The following is a 14,308-nucleotide window of genomic DNA, read 5'->3' as shown; positions in this document are numbered from 1 at the left end:
GGAGGATGCGGAAGTTCATGGTCCTGCCCCAGGTCAAGGGTAAAGCCCTCCATGCATATTTCTGGTTAGGTAATAAGTATCTACTGTTCATATTGGCGCTTTGTGGTGGCGAGTTGTCGACAAGGTCGATCAGGGACGTCGGAACGTTTTCATAAGTGGTGGTGTTGGGGGGGGGGGGGGGGGTGGCGAAAAGATGTATCATACTTACCTCAGTCCTAGAGCGGGGGGTCCGGGGGCCCTGCCCCGGAAAAAATATGGAATTTTAGATGCAAAATTGTGCTATTTAAAGAGATTCCGAACCAATATATTAAATATACCATTCCAAGAATTTGATGACGTAGTATGTTTTAAATACTACTCTGACAGTAGATGTAGTACAATTTAAATAAAATACCATCTAGGAATTTGCAATAATTTTACAGTATATTGACAATCATAAATTAGATTTTCTAATCAATGTGATCACCAATGCAACGTTTGTAACTACTAGTTGAGAAAAATACTACTAGGACCAAACATTTATTCTGGGAAAAGGAGGGGGGCGAAATGCTACTCTCCCCCCCCCCATGCATTACATCATGGGGGCGACTCGCCCCTGCTGCCCCCCCCCCCCCCCTGTTCCGACGTCACTGAGGTCGGTGATAGACTAAAGCCCTATATTTTAACTAGCTCTCATGTTATTTATTTGATACTTTTAAGTTAGTATAAGTGGATTTGAATTAGCATTTCCTTTATAAATAAAGTCGCCAGTTTATTTCTCAATACGAAACTATAAGTAATAATTACTATTTACTGGTGCTTTAATTATTTTTTATGGTTATCTTAAGTTAATTATAGTTATGGTTTGGCACGTTTTAAAATGTTTATTCTGTTACGTGTGAAACGGATGTTCCTCTAAAATTAAACTAAAGTTATCAAATTTTTTAATAATAATAATTTCACTACTAATTATTAGCTTACAAAAATTTTAGGTACACATAGACTGAAAGCTTTCGCATAACCACTGCTCTGATAATTCTGCTCGTAAATATCTTTATGAAGACTAAAAAAAATTCCGAACAAAATGAGCCACGTTAAATTTATTTTATGCGTGAGTTAATAATGGAGAAGTAAAACTTACTCATTCATACATCACCACATTAACATTCATTTACACATAACATTAACAATCAATTAATCATAGAAATGTATAAATAATCAGGGGAAACTTTAATCTATAGACTTTTAAATAGTTAACGATGGATAAAAAAGACATCCCACACAAAAACATACGTAAATTGAAATTTTACACGAAAGTGGGCTCTGGTATACTGCTCAATCTTATTCAATGAACTATATATTCTCTTAATATAATAGTACTAAATCATGTGTAAACGAAAGAAGAGAAACAATGAACTATCTATAAGAGCCTAAAAAGATTCTGACGAATGAGCCTCAAAAGTTCAGAAGCCATAACATATTTACTATACAATCTAGAAGTACAACTGTTAATATGATCATATCCTTAAAGCAAAATGAAATAAATATACATTGTTCAGACACCATACAGAATACTGCTGTCCATACTGTTCATATAAGTAAAATCCAAATAAAATAACAATAATAATAGTATCTAGGAGCCAGAAATTAAAAATGCCAATGTTAGATGGAACACATCTGTTTCACTTAAGAATAACCAGTACCTTATTTAAATTAAATATGTATCACTACATATATGTTTAGGAATCAGCTTTAGCTTCGGTATTTTGTGTTGTAACATTTCATTATTCTATTTCATGCATTCGGTGGAAGCTCACTCTAACAAAGCGAACATTCTTAAGGCATAACACTTAAGCAAATAAAATATTTAATGTAATTTCCTTTGTGACTCAACTATGAAAAACTTATTCATGAAAATTTTTCACCGACCAGTGTTTTGTGCCACGTAGGTATAGATAAAAATCTTTGCTGGGATAAAAGCCCATATAATGTAGACATCTTGGGAAGGGTTTAATAGATATCTACTAATATCGTGCTTCATATTTTAGAGCGTAATGTAGTTGACTCGCGATAATCCGATAATCCGACATTCGACAGTCCAACACGCTCGGCAGTCCGACGCCGCGTCGGATGACGTCACTGCTGCAGACACAGACACGCACAAACTTGTTGGAGGTTAGAGGCGCCTCCTGCCGTCTGACCCGCGACTCACGGCAATTTCAAACCTGTTAAGCGTGCTTAATGTTGTTGAGAATTTGATTGATGCTACTTTAATTGTTCAGTTTTAATTTTTGTGCTGTATGATGGCGAGCACAAGAGGAATTGCCAAACGTAAGCATAAAACTTTAACGCCTACTGACAAATGGGAAATTATTAAAAGGTGTGACCGTGGTGAAACTCCAACTGCCATTTCTAAAGTTTTTGACATCGGGCGACCTACAGTTCATGACATAGTAAAAAAAAAGTAAAATAGAACAATTTATAAGAACTGTAGAAAATGACTCTAAGAGAAAAACCCTTTGCGTGAGCGAATACCCTCAAGTTGAAGCTCTGTACGTTTTGTTTAAGCAACAAAAAAGCAGACATGCCCCTATTTCGGAAGATATTTTAAAACAGAACAGAAAGCCAAATTTTTTAACTTTGAAATAACCAATTTTTTTTATTTTCGTGCCAGCGATGGCTGGTTTGAAAACGTTAAGAAGTTTCATAGCACTAAATTAAAGTTTCTTAATTCACTCAAGTTTAAACGCCAAAATCGCTGAACTAGGCCTTACGCCCGAGCACTACATTATGCCGATCAAACCGGCTTAAACTGGCGGCAACTCCCAACAAAAACTTTTGTAACGAAGGAAGAATAATAAGTTTCAGGAAGGAAATTTGAAAAAGAGCGTATCACGTTAATGGTACGCGCAAATGCCGCTGAAAGTCATATGTCAAAACTCTTAGCTGTGGGTGAATTCAAGTCCCCACGAGAATTTAAAAGCATAAAAGTCGATTCTCTTCCAGTAACGTACAAAAACCAAAGTCGGGCATGGGTCACTAAATACGTTTTTTAGACTAGTTTTCCAACCATTTTGTACAATAAGTCAAAGAACTTAAAGGAAAAAAATTTGCCATCGAAGGCCTTTTTGTTGTTAGATAATGCTCCATGACACCCGGACAAGGAAGAATTGAGAATTAAGACGGTTGATGGTTACATAGAAGTTTTGTATTTTCCAAAAAGAAATGCACTGCACTGATTCAAGCGATGGTTCAAAATGCTATCAAGCCTTTGAAAGCACATTTCAAGAAGCGACTACTGATTGATATCGTCAGCCAACCTGACACGGACATCACATCAATCTTGAACAGATGTAACATCAATAGTGCCAATGACAATGCAGCATTTGCGTGGCACATCAAGTCAAGTCTTTAACTCTAATAAAATCTTGGGAAAAATTTTTTGGCCGGAAAACCCAATCTTTCCAAAGAAAGACGACCGAAATAAGAAATATGAAGATAACAACGATGTTATCGAGGTTGCGCTTACCATTTGCGATGAAATTAACATCCCGCAAGAATCTGCAGAAGACTTTAGAAGATGGGTACCTATTAGACGATAACCTTGCTTCTGATCTGACAGATGTGGGGATAATCTAGGAAGTTACGGCTCTTGTAGAAGACCTGATTGAGAAGGCCACGGAGGTGAAATGCACAATGACTTGAGATAAAGTTATGTCGGCTGCAAACACTTTAATACGTTAATGTGAGGAGATGGAACACGACTACGAAAACATTTTGACGTTAAAAGATATTCAAGAAAAAGCCACGAGAGACTCTTTACGTATGAAGAAAGAAAAAAAAAAAACTATTGCAGATATTTTTATGCAGTAAATATATACTATAGGAACCTACATAGGTTATCGCTACAATTTGTATTGTTTTATGTAATAAATACTGTACGAATTTATATATTGCATTAGTATATTTCTCTATATGTAACTATATATTGTTGTCATATAATAACTTTGTATTAATCATTTGTGTAAAACTATGCCTAATTGAGTTTTTTATATCCACAATCGCCATAAAACATGTGTTCAATATTGCAAAAATGTATATACTGAGCACCTTAAATTTTCATCCCGTATAAGTAAAATTAAGTTTTATAAATCAACCTTTGGTTATCCGACTTTTTGATAATCTGACACCCTTTCGGTCTTGTAACTGTCAGATTATCGCGAGTCAACTGTAGTTTTCTTGCAATAAGATTTTAATTTATTTTTGCTGAAAGTGGTATTAAATGTTTATGTGACTTTAAAATATTGGGAAATATTTATAGATCCAATTTTAAAATAACATTAAAAAGCCTATTTTTTTGTAAAATGAGTTAAATTTTTTTGACTGTTTATTAAACCGAATGAACAATTATGACAAATCACATATACACTACGATCGAGTATATATTTTTATGCTGTGAAAAATATTTCTATAAAAATGAGAGCTTTTTTTTCTGAAATCTTGAAAATATTTGAGGATATCATGTAGACATAAAACTCATCCATCTGCATGAAACAGAAAAATCACCTGCCGTGCAACAAAATATTTAATTCAAAACACGTAACAATCTAAGATACCCATTGCTCCAAACCACAACATGATTAATAAAGGTAAATCCATTCCATTTCATTAACAAACTAAGTTTAGAAAGGTTTTTTTTTCTTATCTTTCTGCATAAACCTTCATGTTATGTTTACGAATGTCAAAGACCTCTCCATGCAAGGTTTAGTTACTCATACAAACCAATTGTAAGGTAAAAAGACAACCTTTATTAGTGAATATTTTACTGATCAGAATGTACGATGCTTTTGCCTGATACTCTGGATCAGCGTCTCCTACAGAGAGACAGCCCTCATCAGAGTGTCCGATGGTCTCACGTGCCAATCTGGACCAGTTAGTTCAAGGGGAAGATATTCCTCATCAGAATGTCCGATGGTCTCAAGTGCTAATTTGGACCAGTTAGTTCCACTGGGAGATGTTCCTCATCAGAATGTCCGATGGTCTCACATGCTAATCTGGACCAGTTAGTTCCACGGGGAGATGTTTCTCATCAGAATGTACGACGGTCTCACGTACTAATCTGGACCATAGTGTTCTACAAAGAGATGTTCTTCATGGGAATGCCCGATGAGCGGTGGTGCCTAGCTGACCGTCTTGAGCACGTGCTGGATGGCGCAGGGCGGGTCGTGGTCTATGAGTGGCGCCAGGTCGACCGACAAGCTGGGCAGTCCCGGCACCCGGCCGCCACCAGGCCACGGCTCCTCGATGATCATCACCACAGAACAGCTTCCGGCATCTGCAAGAACCAGCCGTGTCGCGCACCGCCGAGCTGTGCTACTCTGCTCGGTCACTGGGCGACACTTGCTAATATACCTCGGCCTGACATTTCACCTTGTGAACATAGATCTAAGTCTGACTTCTACGGTACTGTGGTCGAATGAGCAATTTTTAAAACTAACTTTAGCTGAACCTCTTTCTCATAAGCAAATTTACAGCATTTAAGAAATTATACAATATTTTATACATGCATGAATAAAATCTTGAACGAAATTCGTTTTTTGAGCCTCAATGTGGAACTATATTTAAGATGTTCATGAATCTAGGCTAAGCTGTAGACTTTAAATGTGATTAGTGCAACTCATACTTCATGTTAATTTTTGTTATTATTGAAATTTTTAATCCCTATAAACGTTTTGTTGACAGAACAAATATTTACAGTCTAGAATAATTTGCTTTACAATCTTATATTATTCACTAGAGTCCAGTCTGTAACCAATAGGAGGGAGTCATTCCTATTTTTCACTCAGGGCAGAAACAAATGGGGTAGTAATTCAATTATTACAAGAATGTTGATTCAAGAAGTGTCCAAAGCTAGACCCGGATGATATTCGAGGCAAAAATATACACGTATTATCTGTACGGCACACTGTCGCACACAATTTTAAAATGTAAGATAGGTAATGGACCCATATCACTCTTAAAGTTAAATATAACACTTAACATGAATAATGGCATACGACCAACTACCAAAATCCACATGAAGATGGCCAGTTATCTACAGATTCCATTCCATTTCTGCAGACATACAAGCTAACCTTAAATTTGGCTGGCATTTTATTTCATGCTAACCTGATATACTAAGTCAAGAAATCATAAGTGTTTTTAATTACTGTTTAAATACAACACATTTAAACCGCTCAAACAATTGCCATGAACAGTGACAATAATTGTTTCATATAATGATGTAAAATTAAAAATAATCTTTAATGGTGTGTTCATTGCTGACATCGGCAGTTTTTGTTCGTCTTGAATACTGCATTTGTAATTTCTGTGGAAATTTTTATTTGTATTACAAATATATGTCCGTTATAAATATTTGGAATGTTTTTATTCTGTAGTCATAAATAAATTTCAATATAATGAAAAAAATAGTTTTACAATACATAAATAACCACTACTGTCAATAACACTGAATAAATTGTCAATTTTGTATTAAGAAGTAAAATGATATCTGAGAGAAAATATGGGGAAAATGAGAGATACTTAGCCGTTATAAAAGAAGTATAGAAAAATATTACATAAATTTAAATGCAAACATTTAATAAAACCTTGTGTACAAGAGTTTAGTAATGCAAGATGTTATGTGCTCACTTTTGTTGCCTTTTGAAAAATATTAAACCGCATTGTTATTTTTATTTATACATTTTAATTTTTTAATCTACCTCTTAATATGTTCAGAATAGGTCTGATTCCTTGCGAGTTAATGACCATTATATTTAGTAAGGAGTTTTAAGTTATAAATATGCCAAACATTTACACATTATTATCTAAAAAGGAATTTATAACCATTTTCTAAAGTAAAATTCTAAGAAAACATTAAAGGAACTTAAAAGGGTGCATAATTAAATTGTACTAATAACTATTTATATCAAAACAAGAAGCCAATGAAATTTGCTTGAAAAGCATGCAAACCAGTATTAAAATAATATTACTAAGGTGCGGCTTTCAAAGTTTCTAATATTGGATTAAAAAAAAAAAAAGGTTCAGTTAGGAAAACAATAATCTTCAGCCTTTAATTAACAAAATATGTTATGTGTAGCGCGAAGATGCAAGTGAATAATCATTAGTGCAGCAAAATAAACAAAATAAGTGCTGAGTGAATTCGTGTTCTTACATTTTGCGCAAAGCTCTCCATATGGCCGTGATATGCAATATACTGGTGAAGGTGTTCCCACAGCTGGCCAACTACCTTAGGTGTCGACATACCATCCGGAGAGGAGTTGTCCCGGCAGTGCTTGTCGCACTTCTGGTCGGGGAACTGGACATGCTTGCGGTGCAAGGACGGCACACGGTGGCTGGAGGCGGAGTCGTCGCCCAGCAGGGTGGAGTGCACAGCGGTGGGGCTCTGGGTGGGTGAGGCGCGGGTCTCCTGGTACGTGACGGCTCGCCTGGTGCTGAGGCAGCTGGTAGCGGTGGGTCTGGCGGTGTAGTGGACTGGCGGCAGCTGCGGTCAACAACACAGCGCTACATGCCACCTCCTAGTCGTGGTGGGTGAGGCACTGGTCTCCTGGTACATGGTGGATCGAATGGTGCTGAGGCAGCTGGTGGCGGTGGGTCTGGCAGCGTAGTGAATGGGCGGCAGCTGCGGTCAACACAACACAACGCTACATGCCACCTCCTAGTCGTGGTGGGCAAGGCGCTGATCTCCTGGTATGTGACGGCTCGCCTGGTGCTGAGGCAGCTGGTAGTGGTGGGTCTGGCGGTGTAGTGGACCGGCGGCAGCTGCGGTCAACACAACACAGCGCTACATGCCACCACCTAGTCGTGGTGGGTGAGGCACTGGTCTCCTGGTACATGGTGGATCGAATGGTGCTGAGGCAGCTGGTGGCGGTGGGTCTGGCAGCGTAGTGAACGGGCGGAAGCTGCGGTCAGCACAACAAAGTGCTACATGCCACCTCCTACCTAGTCGTGGTGGGCCAGGCGCTGGTCTCCTGGTATGTAGGGACCTTGCCTGATGCAGAGAGCAGAAAACAGTGGGTAAAGGCGGCGTAGTAGACCGGCGGTAGCTGCGGTCAACACAACATAGTGCTACATGCCACCTCCTAGTCATGGTGGGTGAGGCGCTGGTCTCCTGGTACATGGTGGATCGAATAGTGCTGTGGCAGCTGGTGGCGGTGGGTCTGGCAGTGTAGTGAACGGGCGGCAGCTGCAGTCAACACAACAAAGCGCTACATGCCACTTCCTACCTAGTCGTGGTGGGCCAGGCGCTGGTCTCCTGGTACGTAGGGACCTTTCCTGATGCCGAGACAGCTGAAAGCAGTGGATTAAGGTGGCGAAGTATATCGGCGGCAGCTGCGGTCAACACAACATAGTGCTACATGCCACCACCAAGTCATGGTGGGTGAGGTACTGGTCTCCTGGTACATGACGGCTCGCCTGATGCTGAAGAAGCTGGTGGCGGTGAGTCTGGCAGCATAGTGGACCGGCAGCAGCTGCGGTCAACACAACGTAGTGCTACATGCGACATCCTAGTCGTGGTGGGCAAGGCACTGGTCTCCTGGTATGTGACGGTTCGCCTGGTGCTGAAGCAACTTGTTGCGGGGGGTCTGGCGGCGTAGTGGACCGGCAGCAGCTTCGGTTAACACAGAACAGCGCTACATGCCACCTCCTAGTCGTGGTGGGCGAGGTGCTGGTATCCTGGTTCATAACAGCTCACCTGATCCTGAGGCAGCTGGTGGTGGTGAGTCTGGAGGCATAGTGGATTGGCGACCGATGCGGTCAACACAACACAGCACTACATGCCACCTCCTAGTTGTAGTGGGTGAGGCGCTGGTATCCAGGTACATGATGGCTCACCTGGTGCTGAGGCAGCTGGTGGCTTTGGGTAGGCGGCGAAGTGGACTTGCGGTAGCTGCAGTCAACACAAAACAGTGCTATATGCCACCTCCTAGTTGTGTTGGGTGAGGTGCTGGTATCCTGGTACATAGTGGCTCGCCTGTTGTTGAGGCAGCTAGTGGCAGTGGGTCTGGCAGCATAGTAGACTGGTGGCAGCTGCGGTCAACACAGCACAGCATTACATGCCACCTTCTTGTGGTGGTGGCTTTCGAGACAGTTGCAGCGATCATATTGCAGCAAAAAAGAAACAATGGCAGCAAGTAGCAAATTCCAACTCCTAATGGGGGTGGCACTGAAGTCGGCTGCAGCAAATCATATGACAGAAATATAGAACCAATAACAGAAAGTAGCGGTGTGCCACCACCTAGTGGTGGTAACACTGGAGCCAGCTGCAGCAATCATATGACAGCACTTAAGAAACAATAAAATCAAGAAGCATTATGCCACATTCTAGTGACGGGGGCACTGGAGACAGCTTTAGTTATATAATATAGGATAGGAGAAACAAGAAGAGTAAGTAGCAACATGCCATCTCCTCATGCATCAAGACAGCTTCACTAAACACAATACATCAATGAAGAAACATGAAGAGCGAGCTAAATAATGAAATTTACTCTGAGTTCTGGGTGTGATGTGTATGGAAGTTAATCTCTCTCGTGGAAGTTACTGCAAACGCAAAATCTAAATGTTTTATAATAAGCAATTCATTTCCTTACCTTAGATATATTTATGAATTTTATCGGTTTTAGATCGCTGTTTTTAGATGCGATGGCTTTTATAATGATATGATTAAGAAGTTTTGCCCCAATAGTGATTTTCGGCACAAAATTTCAATTTGAATTTTGATCCATCATTTTAGTAGGAATTTTATAACTTAAATTTAAACTTGTTCAGCCAATTGTAACCTCCCACCTAATCTTTGTTTGGCTAGTCTCCCATTTTGTCCTCAGTGCTATATCTGATATTTTGACGACTCTTTGCGAGGCTAACTTTTACCTCGTATTTTTCAAGCTCCAGTGCACGACCAGCGACTGAAATTCACTCCACCTGTCTTGACCAGCACCACTTGTGGCTGCAGTTTCTCAGGGCTGCTAGTTTCTCAGAGCTCACCTGAGGTGAGCACTTACAGTCATGCCTCATTCTAATGTTCCAGGCCTGTCGAGAACATATAGGTGCTCCGGGTAAGACATTTCTCACGAGCCAGTACCCTCCTTCCCTCTTTTCCACGAATCACCACCCAGAGCATTGACCGGTGCTTAACCCAGGCCAACGATGGCTTGTCTCAAGGTCTGGAAACGATTGTTCGTATGCACCGCCTTTGACCTCTAGTGGCGGAGTTATAAACTACTCCGAGTCTTGGTAAAACACATTCTGCCCCCTAGCGACTCACGCAACAAACATTTCAATGTCGTTCTTTTCCGAGTCACCAGAGAGCTCCACCAGTCTCCTCCATAAGCCCCATGCTTTTAAAGTAGTCTCGTGCGATATGTGCAAGTCGACTTTTCTCTGTTTCGGCTACTCCCCAGTAGATCGGTCACTAACACCAAAGTCGAGATATCGAAGCAAATATTTCTCGACCACTCACTCGGACGTCTTCGGAACTTTTCGGCCCTGTAGCCGAAGTATCCCCTCTCTCTTCCAAGGCGAAACGCCCGATCTAATTAAACAACACAGGCGCCATACCAGGGACTCCTGTGCGCGACTTCTTACTGATACCATCGTTTCTCGGCCAGCTCTAAGAACGATTAAAATTCGCTACTACTACAAGGATGTAGTCGCTTAGTCTAGGGATGCTTTCCCTAAGCTATTAGAAAGCTATCAGTCAGACAGTGCTTTAGTGTAAATAAATTTATAATTTTATAATTTTTTGTTAAATTTAAATTATGTGTGCTTCCGCATTCACCGCGATAGTGTCGGTCTGGATTTCGAGGGTACCTCGGCGAGACTTATCCTGAGTCCCTGTTTTGGTGAGTTTTCAACACCCATTCTCTTCCCCGACAATTTCCTTTTTTGTGGACATTTATGCCTCTTTATAACGACTGGCTGTGAAGCACGTCTAATCGTTTTGATTTAGCTTGGACAGTGTCCCAGACATGGAGCCGAGATTGCGGTTATCCCTGGTCCTCGGTACCCGAAGGCTACTTAGGCGCCATCTGGTAGTCCGGCTCCATCATAAATGATCACTTCCGACAATACTACCTCCAAATTCTCCGCGACACCCACAGCGGGCCATTTCGGTACGGGATGCCAGCAGTTGATAAATTATGTGATATATAAAGTTGTATAATAGATGGACTTAAATTGATGATTATAATTCTGGTATTGTCAATAACCAGATGTACTAACTATAAGCAACACTGGAAATCGTGAATATGTAAATTGGCTATTTGTTTGATATTTAGAATGGATTTTTATTTTATATAATTGCTTTAAATATTTCCGGGCCGGCCCCTATTACCTATAAAATGTTTACTCATTAAATTGTAATTTATGAATGTATTAGCCCTATTATAAATTTAAAGCATTTAACTTCTGTATCAAACCAACTGATTATTAGCAAAATGAGGTTCGTTTTCTCCCGTTACAATTAATTATGAAAGTAAAATAAATAGAAGAACAACTATAGAAGAAACTTGCTTTTTTTAAATTTATTTATTTGATGCTAACGACTCGCTGTCCCTAAAGTGTTTTCAGGGAGACATTGACTTTCTTCGTTGTTGGGCCTTTAGTGTTACCTCTGAGGTTTAAAGTGTTGTTGTTTTGTTTCGTTTCCAGTGCCCGCCACTTCCAAAGTAAATTCTTAAATTTTTTTCTAGAGAAATATAATCAAAGAGACACAAAGGACATAAAAAGTAAAGGATTAAAAGAAGAGAAAATTTGTTTTCAATGTGTGTGTGTGTATATATATATATATATATATATATATATATATATATATATATATATATACTTGAACATTTACATGTGCCTGCTTCGCTATATTATCTTTGAACGATTTGTACAATGGGAGTGCATGACTTGATGTAAGCTTTTGGACATACGCCATTGCTAAGCACATGTATGTCTGTAGAAGAAAACTACTTGTTTAACTATCTTGTTTAACTTCATACTTGAATATGGTCCGATATCTTTCCAATAAGAATTTTAACTTTATTCTTTACTTATTACACATGACACGACAGCAACTCCTTGTGCGCTCAGCACTATATCCGAACACAAATTCATCACAGACGTGCACGCCACGTCGCTAAAGTCCTCTATTTAGCTGGTGAGTCACACTCGTGAACGCAGTGGCGCTGAACTAAGCACAGTCTTATTGGGACAGCAATCACAAATACTTAGCACGCGCAGTTATCTGAGGAAAGATACTGTAGCTTTTCGACTGATGCCGGGAAGCCTTCTTTTCACAGACGAGAGAGCCACACCCGAAGTTCCCCGAAGTTCATGCTAGTTTTTTTTCCGTACCACAACAGGTGTATTTATTTGGGATGTAGCTTACTCATACGTCATACGCAGTCCATCTCACTGTATAAACCGGTGTGGCATTAAATTTTGCGGTCGATCATTTTATGGTTGCTTAGCAAATAACTTTTTAATATGTTGCTATCCAGCGCTAGGAAACGGTTTACATGATTTCACAGAATCTTTAATGTAGCTATCCTAACAAAATCAACCGTCCAAAATGTTTTAAAGTATTTATAATGTAGCTAACCTAACCTAATTGACCATTAGTTGTCATGAGTTGTCCAAAATAAACATTCACGGACACACGGCAAACGAAAAATATGGCGGCGTACAAATAAATACCGTTGCATTGTTTTTGGTCTTTCCTTTTATCAACACCGCCATATTTATTTACAATGAACAAAAAAAACCGAAGATGCACGATTGGGCATATTGGCTCTCTTGTCTGTGATAATAAGGCTTCCCCTTGGTGCCTGGCTAATGGGTCCGAGGTATTGATGCTTGAGTGGAAGTCTCGAGACGTGAGAGCGAGGACCGGCTGGAGCCCAGAGGGCAGATTCGCGACGGCGGAGGCGTGGCGTGGACACACAAGTGAGCTCGCTGGTCGTGGGAACAGTTGTTATCAAGTGCACAGTACCTCAGAGACGGCAGCCTCCATGCGCTGCGCCACACAGCTCGGCGAAAACCTGGCGCGTCGCGTCTTTTGCACGCCTATTCAAACGGGGCAGTCTCTGGTAATTTCTTCTCCTAACGTGACCAAGGTCACCAGTGCATACTGGTATTTTAAATCTTAAAAATTTAAAGATATAATTTTTATTCAACTTTCAAGTAGTTTATTTTTTTTTTAAATTCTAAATTCATTACAAATTTGTTACAAAATATTTTGGTTCAGTTACTAGTTTTAATAATTTTTTTGAATTTAAGATTAAATTATAACATTTGGATCGGTTTGAATAAATTAGTAGATATTTATTTTTAATGATATTTGCAATAAAATCTAAAGTGAATATAAATTTATTAAGGTGCTAGATAAATTTTAGATGATTCAAAATAATTTTCATTTTTTGTTATATTTATGTTGGATGATTGTTCGACTGACTGCCGAGGTGCAGCGCTATTAGCCCAGCTGTTGGTAGCGGTAGTGGTGGGGGGTTAGACTGGATCCAGTCGCGCTGTGAGACCGGTATGAGGAAATTCGCGGGGAATGACCGAGTGCGAATAAATTTTAGGGTGGTATTCCAAGACGTTCGGGTAAGGAAGCGAACAAGCACTGCTTCGTCGGGACACAACCGTAACCCAACTCGCGGCCGTATTCCAGAACGTGTCCGAACTGAATTCCAGTAAGCTAATAGATCAGCAAGCTGGCAACTGGTTCTAACGCATTCTAGCGTACGTTCCGCATCCATCGATATAATTTTCACGACAAAATCCCTGCAACATCAGCACCACCGTACAAAAATGAAGCAGTTTTTTCTAAAATTTGCAAGTACTCTTTAAGTTGCGATTATATGTTGTTATATTAACTAGAGTGTACAAAATGTATTCCAGGATAGTTTCGCTACAATAAATTTTCATTTGGCACACCAATTCGCTTGGTACGTCCCCCGATGTTCACAAAAGTGACTTTATACGAGACAATGGCATCAGATGCGGTTCCACCATCTGTACTAAATCACTGACAAAATGAGCTTTGTGCACGCGCGGATCTTTGTGCAACACATAGATCACATATAGGTCACCTATAGGACAACAAAATCCGTTCGCTATAAATAAGGAACTGGCCGAGTCCTATCTAAGGGTTTGGGAGCGATTTGGTGCACTAGGATTACGGTTATAGCTCTAGTGTAGCATGATCAACCTCTGAACACTTATTTTTATGTCTTGGAATACCGGCCTTACTTCGGCGTAAGTCAGCTGGGGGGAGCCACCA

General features: G+C 40.0%; 1 protein-coding gene across 5 annotated transcripts in view; it reads right to left on the bottom strand.

The window, feature by feature from the left end:
* Window positions 1–4,235: 4,235 nt before the first annotated feature.
* Window positions 4,236–14,308, bottom strand: part of LOC134542610 (uncharacterized) — a 668,259-nt gene continuing 658,186 nt past the window's right edge. For 2 of the 5 annotated variants that reach the window (XM_063386990.1, XM_063386992.1), the window contains exons 7-8: window positions 7,268–7,522; window positions 4,547–5,314 (exon numbers count right to left, since the gene is read on the bottom strand). In XM_063386990.1, the coding sequence (XP_063243060.1) occupies window positions 5,291–5,314; window positions 7,268–7,522 (279 nt within the window). In that variant the 3' untranslated portion in view covers window positions 4,547–5,290. Of the gene's footprint in view, window positions 5,315–7,192; window positions 7,523–14,308 lie in introns of all 5 variants that reach the window. The other 3 variants (XM_063386987.1, XM_063386988.1, XM_063386989.1) reach the window with 3 other exon arrangements.

This window comes from Bacillus rossius (assembly GCF_032445375.1).
Source record: "Bacillus rossius redtenbacheri isolate Brsri chromosome 9 unlocalized genomic scaffold, Brsri_v3 Brsri_v3_scf9_1, whole genome shotgun sequence".
NCBI lineage: Eukaryota > Metazoa > Arthropoda > Insecta > Phasmatodea > Bacillidae > Bacillus > Bacillus rossius.
The sequence above is the reverse complement of the archived record's forward strand: the minus strand, read 5'-3'. Positions and strand labels throughout refer to the sequence as shown.